The sequence below is a fragment of the Ahaetulla prasina genome, chromosome 6 (genome assembly GCF_028640845.1).
Source record: "Ahaetulla prasina isolate Xishuangbanna chromosome 6, ASM2864084v1, whole genome shotgun sequence".
Lineage (NCBI taxonomy): Eukaryota > Metazoa > Chordata > Lepidosauria > Squamata > Colubridae > Ahaetulla > Ahaetulla prasina.
Genome location: NC_080544.1, coordinates 35,191,159 through 35,215,290, shown reverse-complemented (window position 1 = coordinate 35,215,290; position 24,132 = coordinate 35,191,159). Strand labels below are relative to the sequence as shown.

General features: G+C 39.5%; 1 protein-coding gene and 1 long non-coding RNA gene across 3 annotated transcripts; one reads left to right on the top strand and one right to left on the bottom strand.

The window, feature by feature from the left end:
* Positions 1-915: 915 nt before the first annotated feature.
* Positions 916-7,747, bottom strand: LOC131201356 (uncharacterized). The gene is made up of 2 exons (XR_009155821.1): positions 7,636-7,747; positions 916-2,452 (listed from the first exon to the last, which is right to left on the bottom strand). It is a non-coding gene; the product is annotated as an uncharacterized LOC131201356 (long non-coding RNA).
* Positions 7,748-7,872: 125 nt separating this feature from the next.
* On the top strand, positions 7,873-23,256 carry CCNJ (cyclin J). Of its 2 annotated transcripts, XM_058188806.1 has the most exons (6): positions 7,873-8,115; positions 8,692-8,798; positions 15,165-15,375; positions 17,637-17,936; positions 18,038-18,197; positions 19,063-23,255. In XM_058188806.1, the coding sequence occupies exons 2-6, from the start codon at positions 8,730-8,732 to the stop codon at positions 19,454-19,456; spliced, it is 1,134 nt and encodes a 377-aa protein (XP_058044789.1). In that variant the 5' UTR covers positions 7,873-8,115; positions 8,692-8,729; the 3' UTR covers positions 19,457-23,255. The 2 variants fall into 2 exon arrangements, with proteins under 2 accessions (XP_058044789.1, XP_058044788.1); XM_058188805.1 differs by having other exon boundaries at positions 7,873-8,798; positions 19,063-23,256.
* Positions 23,257-24,132: the final 876 nt, after the last annotated feature.

The following is a 24,132-nucleotide window of genomic DNA, read 5'->3' as shown; positions in this document are numbered from 1 at the left end:
TGGTTTTCTGCACAACTGTCAGGTCAGCAGTGTTTCCCATGATTGTGATTCCTACTGAACCAGACCATTTAAAGGCTCAGGGACCCTTTCCAGGTGTTATGGCTTAATTAGCTGATTAGAAGGGGACACTTTGAGCCTAGAATATTGAACCTTTTCACAATATTCTAATTTTCTGAGATTGTGAATTTGGGGTTTTCGTGAGCTGTCAGCCATAATCATCAAAATTATGACAAATCAAGGCGTGAACTATCTCGCTCTGCATGTAATGAGTCTATCTCATATATTACTTTCACCTTTTAAGTTGCATTACTGAAATAAATGAACTTTTGCACGATATTCTAATTTTTTGAGTTTCACCTGTATATTTCTTATGCAGCCCTTACTATTACATTCAACTTACTTTTATATTTTTCTAACTTATCCACAAGTTATTTCCCAATAACGTAATGGACAGAAGCAGGCCTATACATAACCATTTTTAAGTCTTTCAACAAATGTTAATTCTTCACAAAAGCACATTTACTACATGGTGCCTTCTTTCCAGCACTTGGACATTTTAAATGTTTTCCACTCTTTGTTGATGTACAGTAAATATTCTACCATAATATATAAATTCATCTCATTTGGTCTTGGGTTTTTTTTCTGTCATTTATGGATAATTTACAGTCATTCACTCAATTTTTCCTGTCATGTACAACTGTATTGGGTTTTGATGTATGAATTTTCCAATCTGTACTTCTTGTTGCATCATACAATCTATCTTACGATCACTGCAAATCATTTGTGTTCACCATCAACAACATGGCATTGTCACATACAAAGTGCATCTACATTCAGTTCTCCAACCAGCATCACCATAAACATTCCTGATATATTTATCCACAATATATTAAACAACCTAGGAGACACCACAAATCCTGAATAGTAATCTTTTAATTACAAGTGTGTGAAACACCTCCTTAACAAAGACCCAATTAACAAAGTCATCTTTTTTCTGCTTCTCTCTTGCTGCATTTCCTTTGGATAAGAGAATAGTGGCATTCTTTCAGTTATCAGAAATAGTGTCTTCAAAAAATATTCAACAAGTTATTATCCCATAAGCAAAGAACACAAATAAAAATATGTCTTAATTGATCCCAGGACACAATTTTGAAAGCTTGTTAATTTAGGGTTTTGGTAGGAGTATTTTGCTTCATGGAAGCACTGTGCTCTCATTCAGCCTTAAAACATTCCACCCCCACCCCCACCATCCACCCACCCCTCAAGAACAAACCCCAAATGGGGGGGGGAGAGGGATTATATTGTAGAAAATTAGCCATTTTGCTACCAAATTTGTTAGTACAATTTCAGGATGTTTTTCTACTCTTATTGAATGAATGAGAAATAAGCTGCAAGCATTGAAACGAAATATCCCACTTCTGAAAATTCTCTGCACCCACAGAAGGGTATTCATTTTTAAGCTCTTTAATGTGCCACACAACAAATGGTTGTCCAGAAACAATTAACATGACAAGCTGAATGTCTACAAAAATTTTAAAAAACAGGTTTGGGGATAGTGCTGCAGTGCCAAGTTGTTCATCACTACATATCTGCTCATTTTTCTTAATTGCTTTAAGTCACAATTCATTACAAAAACATGTCAAGCCACCAGGGAAATCAGGAGGTTCAGGCAGTTCAAATCAGCATAAAGATTTATTGGAAGCTTAAGCTATCTACAAAAATCTGAGCTACTAACGCTCAAGGGAAATGAGAGGTGGGTGGATTTAGATCTCTTGCAGGCACACAGGGATTTGTGACTTATGACTCGTTCGACCCCCTACAACAAACATGGTATAATAATTTTCAGAATGTATTGGGTTTTGGGGTTACAAAACTGTCTTCTTTTGAAACATCACTCTACTGGAAAAAAGAGTCCCATGTTTAGAGCAGGGGTCTCCAACCTTGGCAACTTTAAGACTTGTGGACTTCAACTCCCAGCTTGTGGACTTGTGGACTTCAACTCCCAGCAACTTTAAGACTTGTGGACTTCAATTCCCAGCTTTGCTGGCTGAGGAATTCTGGGAGTTGAAGTCCACAAGTCTTAAAGTTGCCAAGGTTGAAGACCCCTGGTTTAGAGTAAGAAGCCTCCATCTGAAAAATTTGAGGAGGAAGAACATAAAGCTACAAGAGAGAGAATTTAAGAATAATTTGATTCTATGGCAAGTTTGTCTTTGTTTTCAGCTGGGCGCCAGCACCTAAAAAAATGTTGTGATGCTCTTCCAATGCCCCTGGGTACTCTTCTTAAAGTTCATGGGCCTCTGCCAGTGTTTAAGTGTGGTAACAGTGCTCGTATTCTCATGGCAACAATGAGATTACTTCAGATGATGCTTTTGATAGGTTTGTAGCTAGCAGCAGTTTTCACCAAGATAACTTCTTCACCAAGCAGGAGCTCTGCTAGGTTCTTCTGGAAGATCTGGAGTCAAGAGAGCCATGAAGTCATGAGAAAAAAAACACCATTACAGATACCTTTGCTAATTTGCCATATGAATGTACACATTGGAGGCTTAGTAAAGAGAAGTCTACTTCTGCAAAACAAATTGAATAGAAAAGGCAATTGCTACTGCCTTGTTTTCTAATGACCCTTCTGCATCATTAGGCTTAATCTCCACCCTTCTTTTCCAATGTAGGTCAAAAACTGTTCAACTACTAGACAGAGACACGGCACAATCTTCTTGCGCAAAGGGTACCCAAATCATTTAAATAAACCTGCAGAACCAGACTGAGTTTCACTGAAAGGGGGAGCTCAGAAGGACCTTGATAGCATGCATATTCAAAGAACTGTTAAAGAGTTCATCTCATCCAAAATCTGCCTTACACCAATCTCTAGGTCAGATGTGAACCATTCCACATTATATAGCAATTCATTGGCTAGATTCATATGACACATGAAACAACACACTAGCCAATTATCTTTGTGTAATATGTGATGAGCTCCAAACGACATGGTTAGATTATGGCTCAGTGTGTCATGAAAATTGAGAAAACTGGATCAGTAAGTTACATCTTGCTCCTATTGTGTTTAAGTGGGACAAAAAGACACACCCATCAGTTTGGATGTGATGACTTGTACCCATATCCAGGGGAATATCATAACCTCAAGATATGATAGGCTGGGAAAGAAATCATCTCTATAATGATTAACTGAAAAGTAATTATCTGAGATTGTCAATTGTTAATAAATAGGATTTCTTGCATTCAAAATAGCAATGTAGAGTTAACAAAAACATCGTGTTTTGCAATATTAATATTAATCAAATGTTCAGTTTTTCCTTTTGCAAACTCTACATAATCTGTTGAAATGGTCCTTTCAGGATCAAAACTTTGAATTTATAGTCTCTTATGTGGCAAACCTGTACAAGAAAAGATGAAATTCTCAAGAACGAAGCATCAGGCCACTAGCATTTTTTGTACTCAAGAAGAATCCCAACATATATAGTTAAACCTAGCCAATAAAGAAATTTCTTTGGCACAGGGAACATATTTATGGCAAAAGACCAAAAAACTGTTACTATCCTGTTACTAAATATTTGGATCATAATAAAGCTACTATATTTCTGGACTGCACAGTAATTCCAATTCTTTTGCCTATGTGAAAATCAAACTGAAGATGTGAAAACAACATATTTTGGATGTGTCTTGTATTTTCTGTGGTTTTATTTTCAGCAATAATTGCCATACATACATTTCACAAAATCAGGAAATGTTTAGAAACACTGAAATAGATTTTAAATGCCTATTTCTACTTTTCAGGTCCATAATGTAGATGCTAATGGGGGGAAAAAATCAATTATGAGTTGACACCACTGAAAAGATTCCTTCTATTTGAATGTTCATCCTCTTTCATTTGAAGGGGAAAAAAACTCAGAGGAAAATCTTAGGATTCATGTAGCTCAGACGTGTCAAACCTGTGGCCCGCAGGCCAGATGTGTCACATGCAGGCCACACCCACCCCAGCTCCGCAAATGGGAGAAAGTCACAAAATGTCATGTAATGGCAACGTGACACAGCGAGTTTGACATCCGTGATGTAGATAAATAAGGGAATAGATCGGGGTATCAAACTTGAGTCGTCACATCACACAATCACGTGACATATCACAACTTTTTTCCCCTTCGCTAAAACGGATGGTCGTGACGAGCACATGAGACACATCCGGCACATGGGCTGCTAGTTTGACACCCCTGGAATAGATGTTTCTTCAGGAAACCTGGGTCCTAGTTATTTAGCATTTTGAAAATTAAACTTCACACTCTGAACTGGGCCTACAAAAGGTTAGCAGTCATTGCAGAGAATAAAACACTGTATAATGTGATTCACAACAGAGAGAAGAATCCCCCAAGACATTTCCTTTGTCAGTCTCAAACCTGGAAAGTGAAAAAAGATAAAAAACAATGTTAGATCGCCAACTTTAGAATCCCACTTGGTTCAGGACACTCCCGTTTTAAATTAATCTCCCCAATGCAATTTTTATTAAAGCCTACTCCAGGAAAGTAAGAATAAGTAGCTTTAGCGAGGGTAGAAAGCAGTGGTGAAATGTAAAATTTGTTACTACCAGTTTTGTGGGCGTGGCTTGGTGGGGGAATAATGTGACTGGGTGGGCATGGCCAACTTTTTTTTTTAACTTTTAAAAGCATTTTTTCTACCACCTCTTCGGCTGAAGAGGTAGTAAAAAATGCTTTTAAAAGGTTTTGATGATCCCAGCTGAGTTGCCTGATGTCAGAGGCTTTTTTTTTACTTTTAAAAGCATTTTTTTGGCTGAAGAAAAAATGCTTTTAAAAGTAAAAAAAAAACCTCTGATGATTGCGTGGCTCAGCTGGGCATGGGGGAGGGCAGAGATTTTTGCTACCAGTTCTCCAAACCACCCACCACCATCGCTACCGGATCGGGCAATCTGGTCCGAACCAGGAGCATTTCACCACTGATAGAAAGGTTCCTTTCACAGAATTCAAAGCTGAATGAATTTTACCTTTCCTCCCTTGGTGCACATAGTGAGAATAAGATGTCCAACCAGCATGAGCAGAATATGCAAGCATCCCAACTCAAACTGAACACAACATGGAATTAGCATTAGATTCATGCAAATACAAAACTAATTGTTTTCCCAAAAAAGAAGTATACTTCAACAATGTCTAAAAAGTAAATGTAAAAAAGCTATATCACCCTATCAATTTCTTCTAATTCTCAGTTGTCACCTGCCTTTGATTGAGCCCTGAGTGAATTTTTGCTGGCAAGATAGGCATTCTTTCCCATCTGTGACTTCCTTAGACCATTTGCTAGGACGGCCTTAAGAAAACCTCCCCTCTTTCTGTAAATTAGTGTTTCTCAACCTTGGCAACCGTAAGACATGTGGATTTCAACTCCAAAAATTCCCCAGCCAGCATGTAAGCAACCGCTGTTAGCAATGCTTCCACAGACATCACTTTAAAAGAAAATATGTTCCACCCATTCACACCCATAGATGTTTTTATATCTCTGTGAATACACAAACTTTGAAATGGCTTGCTGACAAGATATCCCCTTTTCTGTAATGTGAGAATATACTGAGATTCTTAAAAGCTGCAGCAGATAGCATTGCAGCTACTCAGATCTCTCATCCCTGGTCCAATTTAGCTTTAAGAACTTTATTAGCTGTCTCTTTTCTTAAAGTACATCCTATTAATTTGGAGGATTGTAAAATAAAGGTTTGACAACATTTTTAAAGGTAGCTTAAGTGGCCTCAGCTGTCTTTAGTTTCAAACTTCTAACATTAAAGAAAATTATTCTCAAGCAGTTTGGCCCTGTTAAAAGACTGCGGCTAAATCAATGCAGTTACATGGCTAGTTTGATTTGCAAAATGAAGACTGACCTGCAAGAAACTCAGAGAAATTGGATCATACTCTGTCAAAATAATTGCTGACAGGAACATTAATTTCAGGGCTAAAAGCAAGATGAATCATTTTGATAAGTGCTGTAGTATATGCCTTTCCTAGGCACCACCAATCCACTGAAAATTGGCCCCTCCCAACCACAGCTGTCGGCTTTTTTAAACAAATACAAAACCTTAAACAACTTGCTTAAAATAACATGACTTCTTAAAAGCTTTGTTTTTTGCAATCTGACAGAGCTACCACATATGAGCTACAGCACTTTATATAAGCACTAGCTGGTAGCAAAGAGATAGGATTTATTATATCTGCCTGCTGCTATTTTTTTTTGTCACAACAGTAAACAGCAAGCATCAACATAAAACAACAACACATCATATAAGCATATATATAAGCAAAAGTATGCAATAACTATATATTTGATATAATGAAACAATAGGACAGGAACGGTAGGCACTTTTGTGCTCTTATGCACGCCCCTTATAGTCCTCTTAGGAATGGGGTGAGGTCAATAGTAGACAGTTTTTGGTTGAAGTTTTTGGGATTTTGAGAAGAGACCACAGAGTCAGGTAGTGGTGTTGTTGATTTATGTATATTTTTGCAGCCCAGATAAAGTAGCCCTAGTCCAATGATGTGACATGGTGCTGAAGATTCTTGGATTCCCATGGAAAAACATCAGAAAAGGCTCATCCTGCATACACAGATCTAATTCATTGCAATTTGTATACTGTATATGAAAATATGTATATACAAAACTTCAACTTTACAAAACTGAATGAATGGATCAGAGTACCACATACGTGCATTTGAACAGGCCAGGATGGGAAGAATCATGACCCTGTACCTACTAACCTATGCTAAAAATCTCATCCATTCCTACGAGCAAAACATGAAAGATCCATCTGCTTGCCTCATCTGAAAAAAATGTGCAAACCAATTATTTCCACCCTAATTCCCATTTTATTCATTGCTTGCTTATGGTCTGAATTGCCAAAGACTGTATTAAGAGATGATGTGCCCAAGTCACATTTAACTGAGAAATCCCACTGGAGTAAATAAGGCTTATCCTAGTAGCATGGACAGTTTGTTACCTTTAGAGTTAAGCCCATTAAAACAGATGTTGTAATCTTCAGAAAACTACGCTACATAGAGGCCCAGAATTATGCTATAGCGAAGACAGATAGATGCTTATCTACAGGAGAAAGTTCCATTCCATTGCACCGGATTCACTCTCCATAGATATGCATCAAATTGAAACCCAATTATCCTTATTGCACCGCGCAGTCTTTTAAAAACAGTTTTTTATTGGGCAAGGCACCCAGTTTTCCATCTGTAATTAAATACCACAAAATAAATACGTCTTGCACAGTTTTATGTCTAGTCGAACCCTGGAGTACCCAAGTGAAAGATTAAATGCTCCACAATGAAGCCCATCGGGGGTGGGGAGGGTGGGTGGCGGGAAGAAAAATTATCACGACGTGATCTCTCCAGCTATTTTAACGAGCCACGCGATCCCCGTGTCTCTCGGATTCCCCGTTCCCTGCCTCTTACACGAGCCGGGTGCAAGAGAAAGTTACTTTAGAAACTTTCCCAAAACTTTTAGGGCAAAAGATAACTTCCTCAAAACTCATTCGCCTGTTTCCCCTGCCAACTCAGGGGCCGCCAAAGCTACGCCGCGTTGGTTTTTAAGGCAGCCGCCTTTCGCTACACACATACACACACACACACATACCCCTTAAGCCCCCGGCACAAAACCCGACCACGTGACGCCAGCTCGGCCGTCCTTGTGTGTCTCTTTTCAGAAGTCGGAGCGGCTACGGCAATTCAACGGGTCCAAAACTTCCTCTCGTGCAGCAAGAAAAGGGGGGGGGATGTAAGACGAAGCGGCGGGGAGGGCCCTGTGGATGCCGCGCGCTGATTGGAGAGGGGGGCTCGAGCGGAGTTGTAAGGCGAAAGGGGATTGGCGGAGGCGCGGCCGCATGTGCCTGGCTCCCCGTCTTTGTATATACGGACTCGCTCGCCGAGCTCTTTTAACAATGGGCCGAAGGGGCCGCTCCACCGGACGGGGCTGGTAAGGCGAAAGCTCCCCTCCCGGGGTGGGGGAGGATGCCGCGGCTCTGCTGCCTTTAACCGACATGTCCCGGGAGATGCTGGAGGCGGTTCTCCCGTCCTGGCCGCTGTAAAGAGCAGAAGCGGAGCTGCGAACTCTCCGGTAAGCTCGACGACGGCCGGAACGGCGTAGGGCGAAGAAGGGAGAAGCGTCCGTCCGGGGTAGCCGAGGCCGGGGTGGGGGAGGGAGGGAGGGAAAGCGTGTCTAGCCCTTTGTTGTCGTGGCGTCGCCGCCGCCGCCGCCGCTGCTTCTGGCCCGGGGTTCCCTTCTCCGCTGGGAGAAGTTAGGAAGTTGTTGCGGGACAGGCTCGGCTGCCGGGGCTGCGCTCGATCGGGGAGCCCTGGGCGAGAGCCGCCCCTTCCTCTCCAGTGGCCCGGCTTCACAGGCTTGGGAAGATCCAGAGACAGCCGGGCTCCTGCTGTCCCCGGGGAGACCTTCGAGGGAACCGGTCTGCTTCCCGATGCCGTCTCTTGGAGAAGCAAGGAGTGGAATCAGCTGGGGCGCAACCCCGGCCGCTTCCTCCTCCTCCTCCTCCTTCGAGAGGAAGGTCTGAGACTCCGGCTGGGACGGGAGGAGTTCCTGCCGGCGGCATAACTGAGCGGCTTTGCCCGGGAGTTGCGGCCCATCGATGAGTTCAGAACCGGCCGCGGCTTTTTTGGTTTTTGTTTTGCCCCGCAGGCTCCCCGCTCTGATCCCCGGCCGCCTCATCCCGTCCCATGGAGCTGGAGGGGCAGTGGTGGAAAGGACAGCTGGCTGCCGACATCCACCAAGCTCTTCGCTACAAGGTAAGTCGGATGGATCACCCACCCAGCCCCGATCTTTGGAATCCGGGGCCGGACGGAGGAGGCAGATCGAGGGGCTCCGGGGTTCAAGTTTTGCTTTTACGCATGTTCTCTCCGCCCTCCCCTTTCGAAGCCAAGAAGGTCTGGGGTCTTGATCAGCTGTGGAAAAAAATCCCACCCCCCATTCTTTGGCCTTTCTACTCCTCCACCTCTTGAATGTCTTCAGTCCCCCCCCCCAACCCTTCAGAGTCATACAATTAGCCTTTGTACTCACAAGTGGGGAAACTGAGGAAGAAGCTCTAGATTCCAGCCATTATTCTTCAGTAGGATTTGCTTCTGGAGCTTCTTCCAGACCCTGGAAGTGATGCTACTGAAACTTCCCAGGACTTCAGGGCATTGAGATTGCTTGTGGGTTTCAGTCAGGAGAAGAAAACTGGCTGTGATCCTGTAGCATTTGTGTAATATCTGGCCAGACAATGCCCTGAAGTTAATAGATCCGTCTCAGTCAGCAGCCAAACCCACTGATTTCAACCGCACGGAGATGTGTAGTTTTGTTGGTGCCGATTTCCTTTCTCTCTCCTCTAATCCAGTCCTGCTCCCTGCCCTTAAGTGCAGATACAGAGATTGGTGTGGGAGCATTGTTCCTTTATGAGAAGAACAGTTAGCAGATTCTGCTTTGGGCCTACTAAAGTTTCAATTTTCAGTAAGAACCAAAGTAAAGAGGTTTTGTTCTGGGGTTTGTTCAGGGCAGCATAATAAAATGAAATGGTCCTCCCAAGGTGCAGGGGGGGGGTGTGGCTGGGAGTCGGATGGCATGTAAATTTAATAAATTATTACTGAAACAGTTTTTCCAAAACCTGTAGAAGAAAAAGAAAGGGGATATGTAAGATTTTTAAAAGTCCATTCTGCTCCCATCTGATTTTTTTTCCCAATCAAAGGGCAGTCAACAAGTAACCTTAATCACCAAGTAACCCATCTAGGTGTTTGTGAGAGAAGGTAGCTTATTTCCAAATCCTGCTGTGTCTCCCATTTGTCTATTGCAAATGCTTCTCTGCCACTTCAGTCACCTGACTCTTAAGTGGCTTGCAGCATAATGCAGAATACATTACAATAAATCAACATTTATCGAAAGCTGTCATAATACTGCCAATGCAAGTTCAAGATACTTATAATAATATCAACACCATAAAACCACAACCTAACCTAACCACATTTCTTCTTTATTTGAAACATTTGGTCAGGCTGGAAAAATTTCTGGTCAGTATCCCTGAAGTTTTCTAGGTTGACTGACAGCCCCAGATTGGGTTGCTGAACATAGTTTCCTGGGGCCATGGCTTAGCAACCTAAAAAAATGATGACAATGTCATAGATGTTGGGTTACAGGAACAACTGTCGGAGAACAGTTGAAGGAACCTCAGCAGCTGATTGATGCTTTGCATCTTAGTTGGAAATTGCTGCTCTTATTCAGGTTTCTCTCTCCCTGCAGGCAGACTGCAGTGAACATGCAGAGTTAGATTCAAAAGATCAGCTGAAATAACATTTATTACTCTGCAGATGTCTGTAAGAATGCTGGTTTACCCAGCCCTGAAAAAATCTATGGAAGTTATACATAATATTGTTGTTGTTTTTCTTTAGGAAATACTAGGCTCAGGAGCAAACACTGCATCGTTACCATAGTTTGTGTCTTTCTGAATTGCATTGATCCAGTTAATTAGGGTCTATTCAATGAACAATGATCAAGTGATTTATGGCAATGTGTTTACCAGGCAGCCATTTTTGTCTTGCCTTATAAATCAGTGGCCCCCAACCTTTTGGGCACCAATGACCAGTTCCATGAAGAGAGGTTTTTCTGCAGGCTGGAGTGGGATATGGTTTCGTCGGCTGCCTTCATCCCACCGATGGGTCTTTGCTTGTTTGTGTGGCCCAGTTTCTGGCATGCTATGGACCCCTATTATAAATGTTTGATTATCAGTTTCTGAAGAGACTTTGGGATTTTTTAAAAGGCTCCTGGTGGATATTCACGGTGTGCAGCTTCTTGTCATTATACTGTAATGATAAAGAAAGGCGCATTAGTTAGGTTCGTTCTTTTAACATATTTTTTTTTTAGAGCAAGCATGATAAAACCACTGGGTATAATGTACTGATTCAGTTCTATTACTCATGTAAATGCTTGAGACTTTGATAATTCTTTGAAATATGGTTGTCTCTGATCATTAATATGCTGCAGTAATTATCTCTCTAGTATAAAAAGACTTTTCATCCATGTGGTTTTAGTTCCCATCAAGGAAGGGAACATATTCAGGTTTTATATTGATTATAACTCAGAATGAAGTCTTCCCAAACTCAGTAGAAGAAAATTGTCAGTGAACTTAAACCTGTAACTTTTAACCTCTTTATAATCTTTTTATTTAAGATATTTTCAAAATCCGTGAGTTAGTGCTTAGCTATAACATGTTTTATTTGGTGATGTTTAATATGTTAGTTTGGAGATTGTGTGGTTTGTAAAGCATAATTTGTGGCTTAACAGGCAGAGACATTAGTTAACCCCAAGAGCCATGACTTAACAAATCATGATTTAATTTACTGTATGAAGGTAGTAGTTAATTAAAAAAAACCAAGTTATCGCTTTTAGACCACTCCACCTCCTTGACTGTGTTTTTATCACAAACCTAATTACCCCCCATGTTCAAACATGTAGTGGCTTTAAAGTTCAGTAGGTTATTGAATCCAGAAAAACAAGTTAATTCCTTTACCAATTAAATCATGGTACAGAAATAGACTATGTAAATGTCAGTCCTGTTTAAATTAAACCAATGTATATTCCTGAAATTTTTAGCAAAAGTTGTTTGTGACCTGTCCATAAGTATTTATTTTTCTGCTATCCCATCAGTTGGAAGATTTAGTTGATCTCATCATACCTCAAACAAGATGCCTCTACAAGAAGTAACTTAATGTACAACTCTGACCTGAGAAATTTAGTTCCATCATTGTATATTGTTGTTTTGTTAAATTGATAGGATTATTTGATCAGGTAGAATGTTCTGATTTCTTTATTTGTAATCTTTTGTTCATTTTCTTATCTTTTCTTATTTTTTTTCCTTTGGATCCATGACACTGGTTGACCATTTTGAATCAGTCCCCAGAGCAGTTATTTATTTCAGTTGGTTGAATAAACTGTGGCTTTTGCTGAGGTTCATATAAAATATTAAGCCATATGATTTGCAAACTATAATGGATGGGTTTTGGTACAAGTATGCCTAACAAATCCAAAAGCTGGGCTTGTTTTTCAAATGAATGTTGCCTGAACCATGAATGCTTTCAGTTTGATGTTCGTATCAGGTGATTCTCAATGAAGTGGAGTTACAAGGGGTTTTCATGGAATTGTACCAGGAGTTCAAAAAATGTTACAAGAGAATATTTATACCCCAGGATTGAACTGTGGGGTCCTTAGTACACTGATGATGTTACCTAGTTTGGTAATGAAATATTTGCAAAAAAATCAAAGTCAGAAAGCACCAAGGACACCACAGTGTTAATTCTCCTTTTCCAACTCTACCTTCTTTGCTGAACATTGTTTCTGTCTATCATAGAAGAACAACAAAAATAAGACACAAAATAGTCCAAAATATCTTATTATTAATGACATGGGCAGCTAAATATACTGAAGCACCCAGAATCTTCCTTTGGCTTATTGCGATTTTAGCAATACCCTGGGTGTCCATCTTGGGTCTTTTCTGGATTAATGATCCACTGGTATGTGATACCTGATGGCATTGGTTATTAGTAGTTCCAATATACTTCCCGTCTAACAGATGTAGATGCCTCTGAAGTATGAATTGCTTTCAAGTCAAGCAAAACTCAGAGAAGGTTCACTGTTTCAATTACTGCTACTGTGATTCATGTTAAACTGCTCCATCCTGTTTTACCAACTGTAAAGTGGAACTTAAGTATGTGACTTCTTTCATTGCAGGGAAATAGTGTGAGGGAATAGTGTCTAACAACATAGAATAGATTAGAACCATCTACCCGTTTCTATATTTAATAAATTGCTTATGTTCTAGAATCATTAGCAAAAGATGTAAGCATAACCAAGTACTACAGTAAAGAATAAAACTGAACTTTAAGTTTTGTGCTGGTCATGATGGAGAAAGCAGGAAATGTTTACTATGACCAATTTTACTATTAGATTTAGATTTAGAATAACTTTATTGTCACTTTGAATGTACACTAATCGGCATATATTAAAATGATTAAATTAAAATTGATGTGTTGTATTAAGCTGCGGCATGATTTCTTTGATTTTGAGTTAGTGAGATGTGTGAGTTCAGCTACTGTGATTTTTCAATAGATTTCTTGATAGCATTCTTTGTGAATCTGACCATTGTAAAGTATGAATTTAGGATTATGGGATGGAAAATCAGGTATCAGAAGATTAATCTGCCTTCTGTCTTCTTCTTCTGTAGCAATGTTTTCCAACTGTGGCAACTTTAAGATATGAGGACTTCAACTCCCATAATTCCCCAGCCATCCATGCCACACATTTTAAAGTCCACACATCTTAAAGTTGTCATAGCAGACTTCTTTCGTTTCCTGTTAGCTCTGATTGGCTGGGAAGGGAAGGGCTGGTATCGATATTATCTTCCCCAATTGGACTAATAGCCGGGCACAGGGAACATATTAAATAATTTGCTCTTGTTTTTTCTTTCGAGAATTTTTTTTTTTGAAAAAAGTTGGAGAATGTGTTTCTTAGTATATTCACTGTCAGTATTAGCAATGAGGTTGTATCATCCAAGCTCACAGGTTTAGCATTGATAGAAAAAGAAATGAATATGCTTTATGCAAGCAAAAACAAATTTATACAGCAAACGAGAGACATCAGAGACAACTGATGATTGTCAGGCTCACTAGGTAGACCAAAACTGAATATCAACTCCATAGCAAGACTGAAACTATAGTTTATTGAGACATTGTTATATACACTATAACAAAAACATCTTGCAAAACTGATTGTCCTATAATTCCCTTCCTCCTTGTATCCCAGTTAATCAGCGTTGTTTGTTTGGCTCTTTTTGAATATTATCTTGCTTCCCAGTACTCAACGAATGTTTTAGTCCTCATTCCCAGGATAATAATTTTTTTGTAATTTTTTTGCCACAAGGACTGGAACTTCCAAAACTTTTATTAAATTTCGGAAAAATGCAAAATACCAATAAGCAAAACTGTCAAGATCACCTCTCTTATCCTCAATACAACCATTTTGGCCACGTATTGCTCAGACAATATTTCAGCTTTAGTAAAGACTAGCATTATCTTCTGTTTAATTGTATGCTTTATTCAAGGAATTTTCCCCTTGAGTTACAGCAGGGGTGCCAACCTCAATTTCATTGAGGGCCACCTCAATGAGGGCCACCCGAGGTTATGTTTAACCTCGGGTGAGCCAAGTGGGCATGCCTGGGGTGGGCATGGCCAGCTTGGTGTCCTGCAGCCTTCTGCCAGTGAAAATGGACACCCCCAGGTTAGAGTGTCTTGGTTTAGGTCATATAGAATGATTCAGTGCCATTTAACATTTCACCATTTTGCTGTACCTCAGTGGGGAACTGAGATATGTAGATTTGATTACTGTCAGCGCTGGAGGCCATCTTTCTCTTTGGATGCTCAGGGCTTGGTTGGGGGTGTTACTTGGAACCCTGGCATTTATCCTGTACTTAGTGTCTCCATCCCCTTCTCTGCCCCAAGATGGAAGTGCTAATGCCGACAACAACCATTTCAGTTGCCTATCACACATGGTTATTGCCTGTGTGATTATAGTTAAGTGAAACTCAACTGTGAGCAATAATAACAACTATGCCCAAAGATGAATGCCAAAATCCTTATCTTCCTGCAATTTTTTTTCAACTGTTTTGTGGATTTAATGTCTGGACTGCACCTGTTGTTCATAAGATTAAAGGCGGGACTGCGGTGCAAATCCTGAGAGCTATAAAACTCTTTGTGTCCTTTTTTCAAATATAAGGGAGATTAAACGACCATTCTTAGGAACTCAAATTCCAAAATGATCTTAAATCTGCTTGGGGATCTTTTGTTGTGTAGAGCCTGTTTGTCGGTTATCCTGAACGCTGTGAATGTTTTTATAGTTGCGGAATATATTTTATGGTTTTCGACATGGTTGTATATGTTTTGTTTCTGTGTTTTTGTATTGCGCTGGTTCTTTTGAAGTTTTTAATGGATGTGAGGCTCCCAGTGTCACTTATGTAAGACGGGCAACTATGCAAACTAAATGAAGAATGAAGAAATGTAATTTGGATGTAATTATTCTCAGTGCCAATTTCTCTACAGCAGCGGCTGTTTTAAACGCTGTTACTCTCTCCTTAGGAGCTGAAGCTGCCCTCTTACAAAGGCCAGTCTCCCCAGTTAAATCTGAGAAGGTATTTTGCAGACTTGATTGCCATTGTGAGCAACCGATTTCGTCTCTGTCCTGCTGCCCGACACCTTGCCATTTACCTATTGGACCTCTTTATGGACCGTTATGACATCTCCATTCAACAGCTACACGTGGTTGCTCTTTCCTGCTTGCTTTTAGCGAGTAAGTTCAAAGCAAGAAGCTCAACAGGTAGAAATTGCTTCACCCAGACTAGAAACCAAATCATTGAATTACAAAAATGGTTGGGAATTTAATACTAAACCGGCTATCCTGAGACCCATCACGGATCACAGAAACCTGAATTTTTTTATTTGTTAAGCTGCAGCGGTTTCTTGAAAAAAGAGAAATGGATTCTATAATTTTAAGGGCAACATTTAGACAGCGAATAGAGAATAGAATAGAATTCAATTCAGTTCAATTCTTTATTGGCCAAGTGTGATTGGACACACAAGGAATTGTCTTGGTGCATATGGTCTCGGTCTACATAAAAGAAAAGATACATTCATCGAGAATCATAAGGTTATGTCACAGCAAACTTTATATTTGTGCCTTTGAAGACAAAATATGACGCTGTCCAAATTGGGAACTTCTTGTTTTTTACACACGAATGGTATCTTCTACTCTTCCGATCCATTACAACAACCTTATGATATTTTGTAATGGCTATTATATCCCTTGATATGATCAGTTTAAAGTGTTTTGCTTCTGAAATCCACAGAAAGATGCAGGATATTGGAGAGAATGTAAAAAAAAAAAGCTAAGCTAAGGGAGCAAGTCATGCAACTCACGGTTTGCAGACGGCTGTCACTCCAGCATTTCTTTTGTGTCCCTCAGAATCATTGCCATCAAAAATAAAGTGCACTCCTTGTATTTTTGAGTCCCAGAGGTTTAAGGACTGAAAGTTCAGGTGCCCACTTTAGCTCTTAAAACTCCTGACCCCTTCCTCAAAATAATGGGCCCAGCCATCATCCACTTTTGGAATGCAGTCCTAGATATCACAGAAAAGTGGATTGACCTGGAAAGTGATGGAAATTGCAGCCACTTTGACAGGTGTGTACTTTGTTTTGACTTAACTTAGTTTATTGTTCTTTAAAGAGCATGCCCTGCAGCTTAGCTTTACGTATGAACTCAGCCAATTGTGGGCAGTCAACAAACCAAAATTAAATGTTTGATGTAGGCCAAACTGTGTGGATCAAACATTGGGCGAATTGATTTCACAATAAGTCCAGTGGCGCTTGTAAACAGTTGACGTTTTCAAAAATTCACGCCTGTCCCAAATAAATTTTAAAACTCTTGTTTTAGGCTTCAAAATATGGAGATCAAACCCATTTTTTAAAAAATATATCAATTTAGCCTAAGTTTTTTTTTTTTAACGGATTGCTTCCCCGGTAATGAGGAGCTCTGACAAACTGGATCTGATCCTTTAAAGATTCCTGCTGCCAAGCCTTGAATGAGAAAATAATTTGAAAGATTGCTGCCAATCTGGCATCCTAGATCTGTCATTAGAGATGATAATGGTGCATTAGAGCGAAATGAGCCCATCTGTGCTTACTAACCACCTGTGCAATCATAGTGTACTTTTTAACCAAAAGCAATGTCAGGTTTAACAGCTAATTAGAGTTAGTCATCAACGTCTTACCACAATGAGGATTAGAATTTCCATTGCTAAGCCAAGGGCTGTTAAGGGAATCGTGTCCAATTTTATGAGCCTTTGTTTGATTAAGCAGCTCTGGCTTTTCCCATTAACTTTTCTTCTTTGAAGCTGGCTGGGAAGGTCATATGACCCCGAGATGCAGCAAATCATTGTAAATACATGCCAGTTACCAGATACCCGAATTTTGATCCTGTGACTGTGGGGATGTTGCAGTGGTCACAAGCACGAGGAACAGTCATAAATCACTTTTTTCAGGGCCATTGTCATTTTTACCGGTCCCTAAACCAATGGTGGTAAGTTGAGGACTATCTATAGCCGTGATGGCGAACCTATGGCAGATGGAGCCATATCTGTGGGCACACGAGCGTTGCCCTAGCTCAGCTCCAGCCTGCATGTGCGCACCGGCCAGCTGATTTTCAGGCCTACGTGCCCACAGGAAGTTGGGAAACAAGCTGTTTCTGGTCTCAGGAGGGCCTCCGGGGGGGGGATGGGGAAGGCCGTATCACATGCCAAAAGCGGGGGTCGTGCATGTATGCATGGGGGGGGCGGGGTGCATTGAATTATGGGTGTGGGCACACAGGTGTGTAACACACACACACACACCGCACTCTCCTCGCTTTTGGCACGCAATGACAAAAAGGTTAGCCATCACTGATCTATAGTAACTGAACCTTCTTCGGGGAGAGAAACCTCCTTTGACAACATACAGAATTTTTTTAAATCCTTTTTTGTGTTCTTAATGGTATTTCACCCCTTTCATGTCCCTCAGGTAAATTTGAAGATAAGGAAGACAGTGTGCCTAAGCTTGAACAGCTGAACAGCTTGGGGTGTATGACCAACATGAGCCTGGTCCTAACCAAGCAGAATTTGCTGCACATGGAGCTGCTCTTGCTAGAAACTTTCCAGTGGAACCTCTGCCTGCCCACAGCTGCTCACTTCATAGACTACTATCTCTCGATCGCTGTTCATGAATCAGACCTCCATGACGGATGGCCGATGGTGTGCTTGGAAAAGACCAAATTGTACATGGCCAAATATGCCGACTACTTTCTGGAAGTATCCCTACAAGGTGCATTTTTTATGGCTTTGTTCAAACTCCCCATGGTTACTTATCTGCGAGAGGTGGGGGGTGCCTTTGTGTGTCTTAACCGTAATCCTCTCTCTCTCCAGATCATGCCTTTTTAAATTACGCCCCTTCCTTAGTGGCCGCTGCGTGTGTTGCTTCCTCAAGAATTATCTTGCGTCTTTCTCCAACGTGGCCAGTGCGACTCCATCGCCTGACAGCATATTCCTGGGATTTTCTGTTTCCGTGTATTGAGCGGCTATTGGTGTAAGTGTTTGGAACGGTTTTTCCTCACTTAATAAGGTAGTACAGACCGTCCTCGGTTTACAATGGGGAAGTTACGGTTAATGACCATTAATGAGCCGTGGTGGAACAGTGGTTAAAATGCAGTACTGCAGGATACTCCTGCTGACTGCCAGCAGTTCAGCAGTTCAAGTCTCACCGGCTCAAGGTTGACTCAGCCTTCGATCCTTCCGAGGTGGGTAAAATGAGGACCCAGATTGCTGGCGGCAATATGCTGACTCTGTAAACCACTTAGAGAGGGCTGTAAAAGCACTATCAAACGGTATATAATTCTTAAGTGCTATTGCCTTCAGAAGTTGTGGGAGCTTCATCTCTGGAAGCTTTCAAGAAGAGACTGGACTGCCATTTGTCAGAAATGGTTCTTTGGAGAATAAGTTGACCCCCTCTTTTTGCGGCAGCCACTCAAATACTGGAATATTGCTATCATGTCACCCCAGTCCTTTTCTCTAGAATAGCCATACCCAAAGACTGCAACCATTCTTCATATGTTTTAGTCTCGAGGCCTTTAATCATCTTAGTTGCTCTTCTCTACACTTTTTCCAAAATCTCAACATATTTTTTGTAATGTGGTGACCAAAACTGGATGCGGTATTCTAGGTGTGGTCTTACACAGGTTTTATAAAGGTTTTATTTCTATCGATGAATGGATGGATGAGGTTTTATTTCTTGTGGCAGAAATACTTACATTGAATCAAGAAGAATTATTGGCCCATTCCCACCAAGCATGAATGAAAAAGTAATCCTCTCCTTTTACATGGATTTGGATGAACTGTAGATTTCATCCATTGTAGTCAAACAGAAAATAATCCTTTTCATTTTAATATTCTAGGGCCCATGATAATGATGTAAAAGAAGCCAACAAGCAAAAAGGACAACATAGCTCTCAGCCACCCCATAACACTTTATTTCAAACAACCATTCAACCCACACAGCAGCACATACCCCATTATATTCAAGCACATCAGACTCCTCTACCATATCTTCAAACAGCACCGCAACAAAACTGTCAGCCAATTATGTCAAGCAGTCATACCTCAGCCTACCAGATGCAGACTTGCCCAGCTGGTTTACAAGGTGGTGTTCAGGCTCAAAGTCATATGCAGACTTCTGGAATGTCACTAGCCGTCCCTATAGAGGTGAAGCCATGTTTAAACGTCTCCTACAATCGAACCTATCAGATTGCTGGACGTTACCCTTGTATTACTCCATGCTTTGAGAGGTGACGACTACAGCAGCACAACTCTCTGTGTGACCAGTGTTAAATACTAAGAGGAGAGATTTGGGGTCCTTTTGAAACCTGGGAAATGGCTGGAAGAGAACACCGTATTTTTCTCCCAAAGGTAGCTCAGTTGCGGAAGCTGTAAGTACAAGAATGTGCCTACTTGCAGAATAATGGAGAAAGATGAAAAAAAATATTTCTGCCACACTGTAGTTCTACAGGCTGAACTTAAAACATATCCTTAAAAGTGTGTTGAGAGACACCTGCCCTGTCTGCAGGTCTGGTCTTCCTGAAAAGATGAAATATTATATGTGACGTTGACGCTGTTGCTTCTACTTAGCTCTGTGCAGTATTCAGTAAGATACTGAACCACTAAGTGCCATTGCTTTCCAGAAGATGGAGAGGCCAGTGAGAGAGGAGGCCGCCTTCATCTAATGAGCAGCTCAATTGTTTGACATGCCCGTGGATGAGAACTTGTATTTCAGTGGCCTTGGATTAATGTTCTTCAGTCGTTCTACTTCAAGTATTCTTGTCTTCACTGAAGCTATGTAGAGATAAATGATCATACCAACTCAGGGAATAATCAAAAGTTACTGTTATACAGGATATATATCATTTAAACGGTTACCTCGGGTTCTATTCCTCAGGGTAATTGTATTAGTAAATACCAAAGGGAGTTTGAGATGTTCATCCAAGTACTCCCTTCACCTAAATGTGCTTTGCAATGAGACAGAGAAAAATAGGCAGGTTGTATTTAAATGAAGCCAGTACTATACCATAAAAAAATGGAGTTTTGTTTGCAATTTACCCTACTTTATGCAACCAACTATTTGTGTCCAAAAAATTTTGGGGTGGATTTTTTTCCCATTGTACTGATTTCTGGCTTCCAGGTACAATTGAAATGCTTAAAAGAAATAAAGCCTTATTTATGTTGGCCAGAGAGCAGAATGAGAAATGGAAGTTTTCAGACTCTTACAGCACAACTGTATTTCCATATTTCTATTTTTTTGACCACATCAGCTACAATTCAGGTATTTTTATAATGTGAGCTAAGCAGTCGTAATAAGGGTGCTACATATGATCATCAGAAGTGTCTTTAATTCCTTAGATTCTATCCTTACCCGAAATCAGAATTATTTGAATTAATAGGCAGTAAAGAATTTTAAGAATCTTCTTGCCAGAATATTCAAGATTAAGGAGTGACTAAATTAGATATACTTGTCTCCAGTGGTGTGCGATCCAAGTATTTAGAGATGACTGAGAATGGAGGTGATAAATGGATGGAGAAGCTGAAGGTAGACAGACCTTCCCTAGTGAAAAAGATCATCCTAAATAGTTCTCTTTAAAGGAAAAATGGCCTTAATAGCTCTCTGTGAGCTGACTGTGCTATGAGAAAATATTCTTTAATTTGGAGGAGAAGCTATCCTCCGTAGTAGTAATTATTTTATGCCATAATGTGTTTTGTGTGTGTGTCAACTTATAAAAATGGGGAAATTTGAGGAAAAAGAAGTGAAACTTTCTGAAAACATTTTATATACTGGGGAAATGCTACTTCTTTCCTAAGCATATTTTATTATTTACTGTGTTTGCATGTCTGAGCGGGGAAAAATTGATTAGGTAACAGAATTAAGTGTCTGAGGTATCTTCTTACATGATGTCATTTCTCATGATTTCACTTTATGTGGGGATGAAGGACTGCAAAATACATCAGAAAAGGAATGATACTTATCTCAAATTGCAATACTGCTCATACAACTCTCCATACTTTTAACTACCTCAGTACTATGTTGAATGTACAACTTTGTGGAGATCCATGACTTGAAATAACAAGTGCATTGTTCCTAAAATTCTTACGTGTCCTTCAGTGTCAGTCCTCCATAAATGAGACAGCAGAGCAGACATCCAATACATCTGAAAATTATCTTTCAGGCCCTTTACACTCAAAACATCAGTTAATAATTAACACTGGAATTTGGTGGGAGAGTTAATTTGTCCAATCAAACCAGCAAAACTCACCTAAAAAATGATCTTATTTAATATATTTAAGTAATTAGACTTCTTGTTAAAAATGGATCCTCTACAAGTTCCTAGATTTGTGGCTCACTACTTTTTTAATTTATTATTTAGCATTTTGAGTTTGTTGTTATAGATTAATATTGGCAATAGAATATGCACTGTGCATCATTTCTATTTTCTTATACGAATTTGGTCAACCTCCACTGAATCAACACACTGCTGAAATTACTACTGCAGGAATTAAAATGTGTGTCGTCAAGAAAGAACTACACATTGGGGGGGGGGAAACGAGTGCCATGCACTCTTTTAAAAAATAAAGTTAGTTTTGCGTAACGTGTGTGTGTGTGCTTTGAATAAAGTTACATTCATAATGATAGTGATATTGCAATGCATTCCAAGTTTATTTTTGACTGTAATATAACAGACATGAAAAAAAACAGGAAAAGTATTTTTTTAATTATTAAAAATTTGAACTCTTTTACTTCATTAATAACCTTTTCTGGAAAAGACAACGAAAGAAATAATGGAAAATGATTACAACTGTGAACAATATTGAATCCATATATATATATACGGCTAGAATATGGAAAAATTATTTTAATTATATCAGGCAATACTACTTGCACAGTTACATGCAAGAAGTCACAGAAAACCCATTCCTCTTTTTGAACAAAGTCCATTATTGCACTGTGCATAGATAACATTACACAACCGAAAACAGTATGACATCTCGTCTTCAAAAATCAGTTCCCTAGTTGGTGTGTTCTACCTTAAAATTTAATTCTAAATTAAATCTGCTAAAGCACAGAATAGTACATAACTGAAAAGGAATCATTCAGGTATGAAAATTATGTGCTTCATCTTTGCTCCAGCAATGTTCAAGGCACCACTTTCAAAGGATTTGCATAGCTCTGAGAAGTATGTTCAGTAATGTTGGCATTGGATCATTTGAGATTAAAAATCTAGATACAAGCAAGATATGTTAACCACCAACTATTATTGGCCAGCCAATCAAAGGAGAGTGTTGTTAACATATTACAGTTAATTAATTTTAACTGATTTTAAAATTACATAAATCATCCTTTAATGACCCCATAATCCCTTACGGGGGTGGAGTCTGGGCAACTGACGAGCTAGCAAAGTGTATAATGGCCAGATGCCCTTCCTGTCACCAATGCAGAGTTTTCTTCAGCAGATATATTCTCATTATGCCGAGAGAGAAATATCTGCCGCTACCTGGGATTGAAATCACAGCCTCCTGATTGTGAGACAAGAACTCCATCTCTAGGGCACTGCACCACTCTGTTTAAAACTACATTAATTATATATTTAAAATATCTAAATTGGGCAGGGGATTGACTGGAAGACTTCCAAGGTACCTTCTAGCCTTATATTAAATGCTCCACTTATGTGAACCGAACTTCTTTTTTCTAGATACTACTAGATGACCATATCTGAGTTTGTTACATTTTTTTTTATGAATTTCAATTCATTACAATCATCACAATTACGCTTCTTAGCAGTGCCAAGATACCCTTTACAAAAAAAGGCACTTTTTTTGCAGTGGCCAGGCACATACACAATATTAGATCTACAAGAATTTTCTGGATTGTCATCAGACAGAAAAATTCTTGATTATATAACAGTAAAATCAATCCTGACACATTTAACACTAAGAAATAAATCATGCTTTGAATGGACGGTTCAAGCAGGATCATGAAGCATTCTTGAAATTTTTAAGAAACCATAAAATATTGTTGGTTGATGCAAAAATTATAGTGACTTGTAAATTTTATATCATTTATAAACTTTTTGGGAAGCATTCAGAAATGTAGATTATTAAATAATCTTGAAAGTGATTGTTAGCTGCTTTTTTCTACAATGAAAAACGATCGATGAATAATGATTAGTTAACTAATTTTTATATTGCAAAATTCCTTGGCCTTAAATATAACTGCAGTATTATAAAAACATAAATTCATCTAAACAGAAATATCTTTCTAATTTCGAAACCACCTATCTCAAGAATACTCTTTCAGCAATGTTCAGCATTCATGGTATTACTCTAGTTTGGATATATTGTGTGTAAGTTCTGAGCTTTCACTTCCTTAGAAGTGAATACTTCAGAGGAAGTATTCAAAAACTTTGTTTCAATTTTTAGTTGAAAGGATTTAATGTTATATCTTGGACCTTAACTGTAATAATATGATTTGGGAAAATGAACAAAATTGCATTATAAAACTAAGCTTAGATTACCCATAGTTTGCCCATGGTGTGAATGTATCCAATAAATTGACTTTAAATTTAAACATAAACTGTCCTGATCCATTTCAATATGAGATAGGCAGCAAATAAATTTAATAAATAGATTAAAAATAAGCAAGGAAAAGGCATGCTTGTGAATTTAAGTGATCATTTATAATTTATTTTGTTGTTTATTAAATATGAAACTTGGTTATAGCACTGCATTTGAATAAGATTATGGGTGCTGAAATTACTGTTAGATTAATGCTACAATACTAGGGGAAACATTTAATGAAAATATAGCCAGATAGCAACTCCTTCCATTTGCGCTCTGATCTCCACTAATACAATAAGAACACATTGACATACACTATCAATTGTCTGTGTTATGCCCCTTTTATATGATGTATCTATTTTAAT

Coding starts and splice junctions, on each gene's coding strand:
- CCNJ (XM_058188805.1), top strand. CDS start 8,730: ATGGAGCTGGAGGGGCAGTGGTGGAAAGGACAGCTGGCTGCCGACATC. Junction 15,376..17,636: donor TTCCTGCTTGCTTTTAGCGA/GTAAGTTCAAAG, acceptor CATGTCCCTCAG/GTAAATTTGAAGATAAGGAA. Junction 18,198..19,062: donor TGTATTGAGCGGCTATTGGT/GTAAGTGTTTGG, acceptor TTAATATTCTAG/GGCCCATGATAATGATGTAA.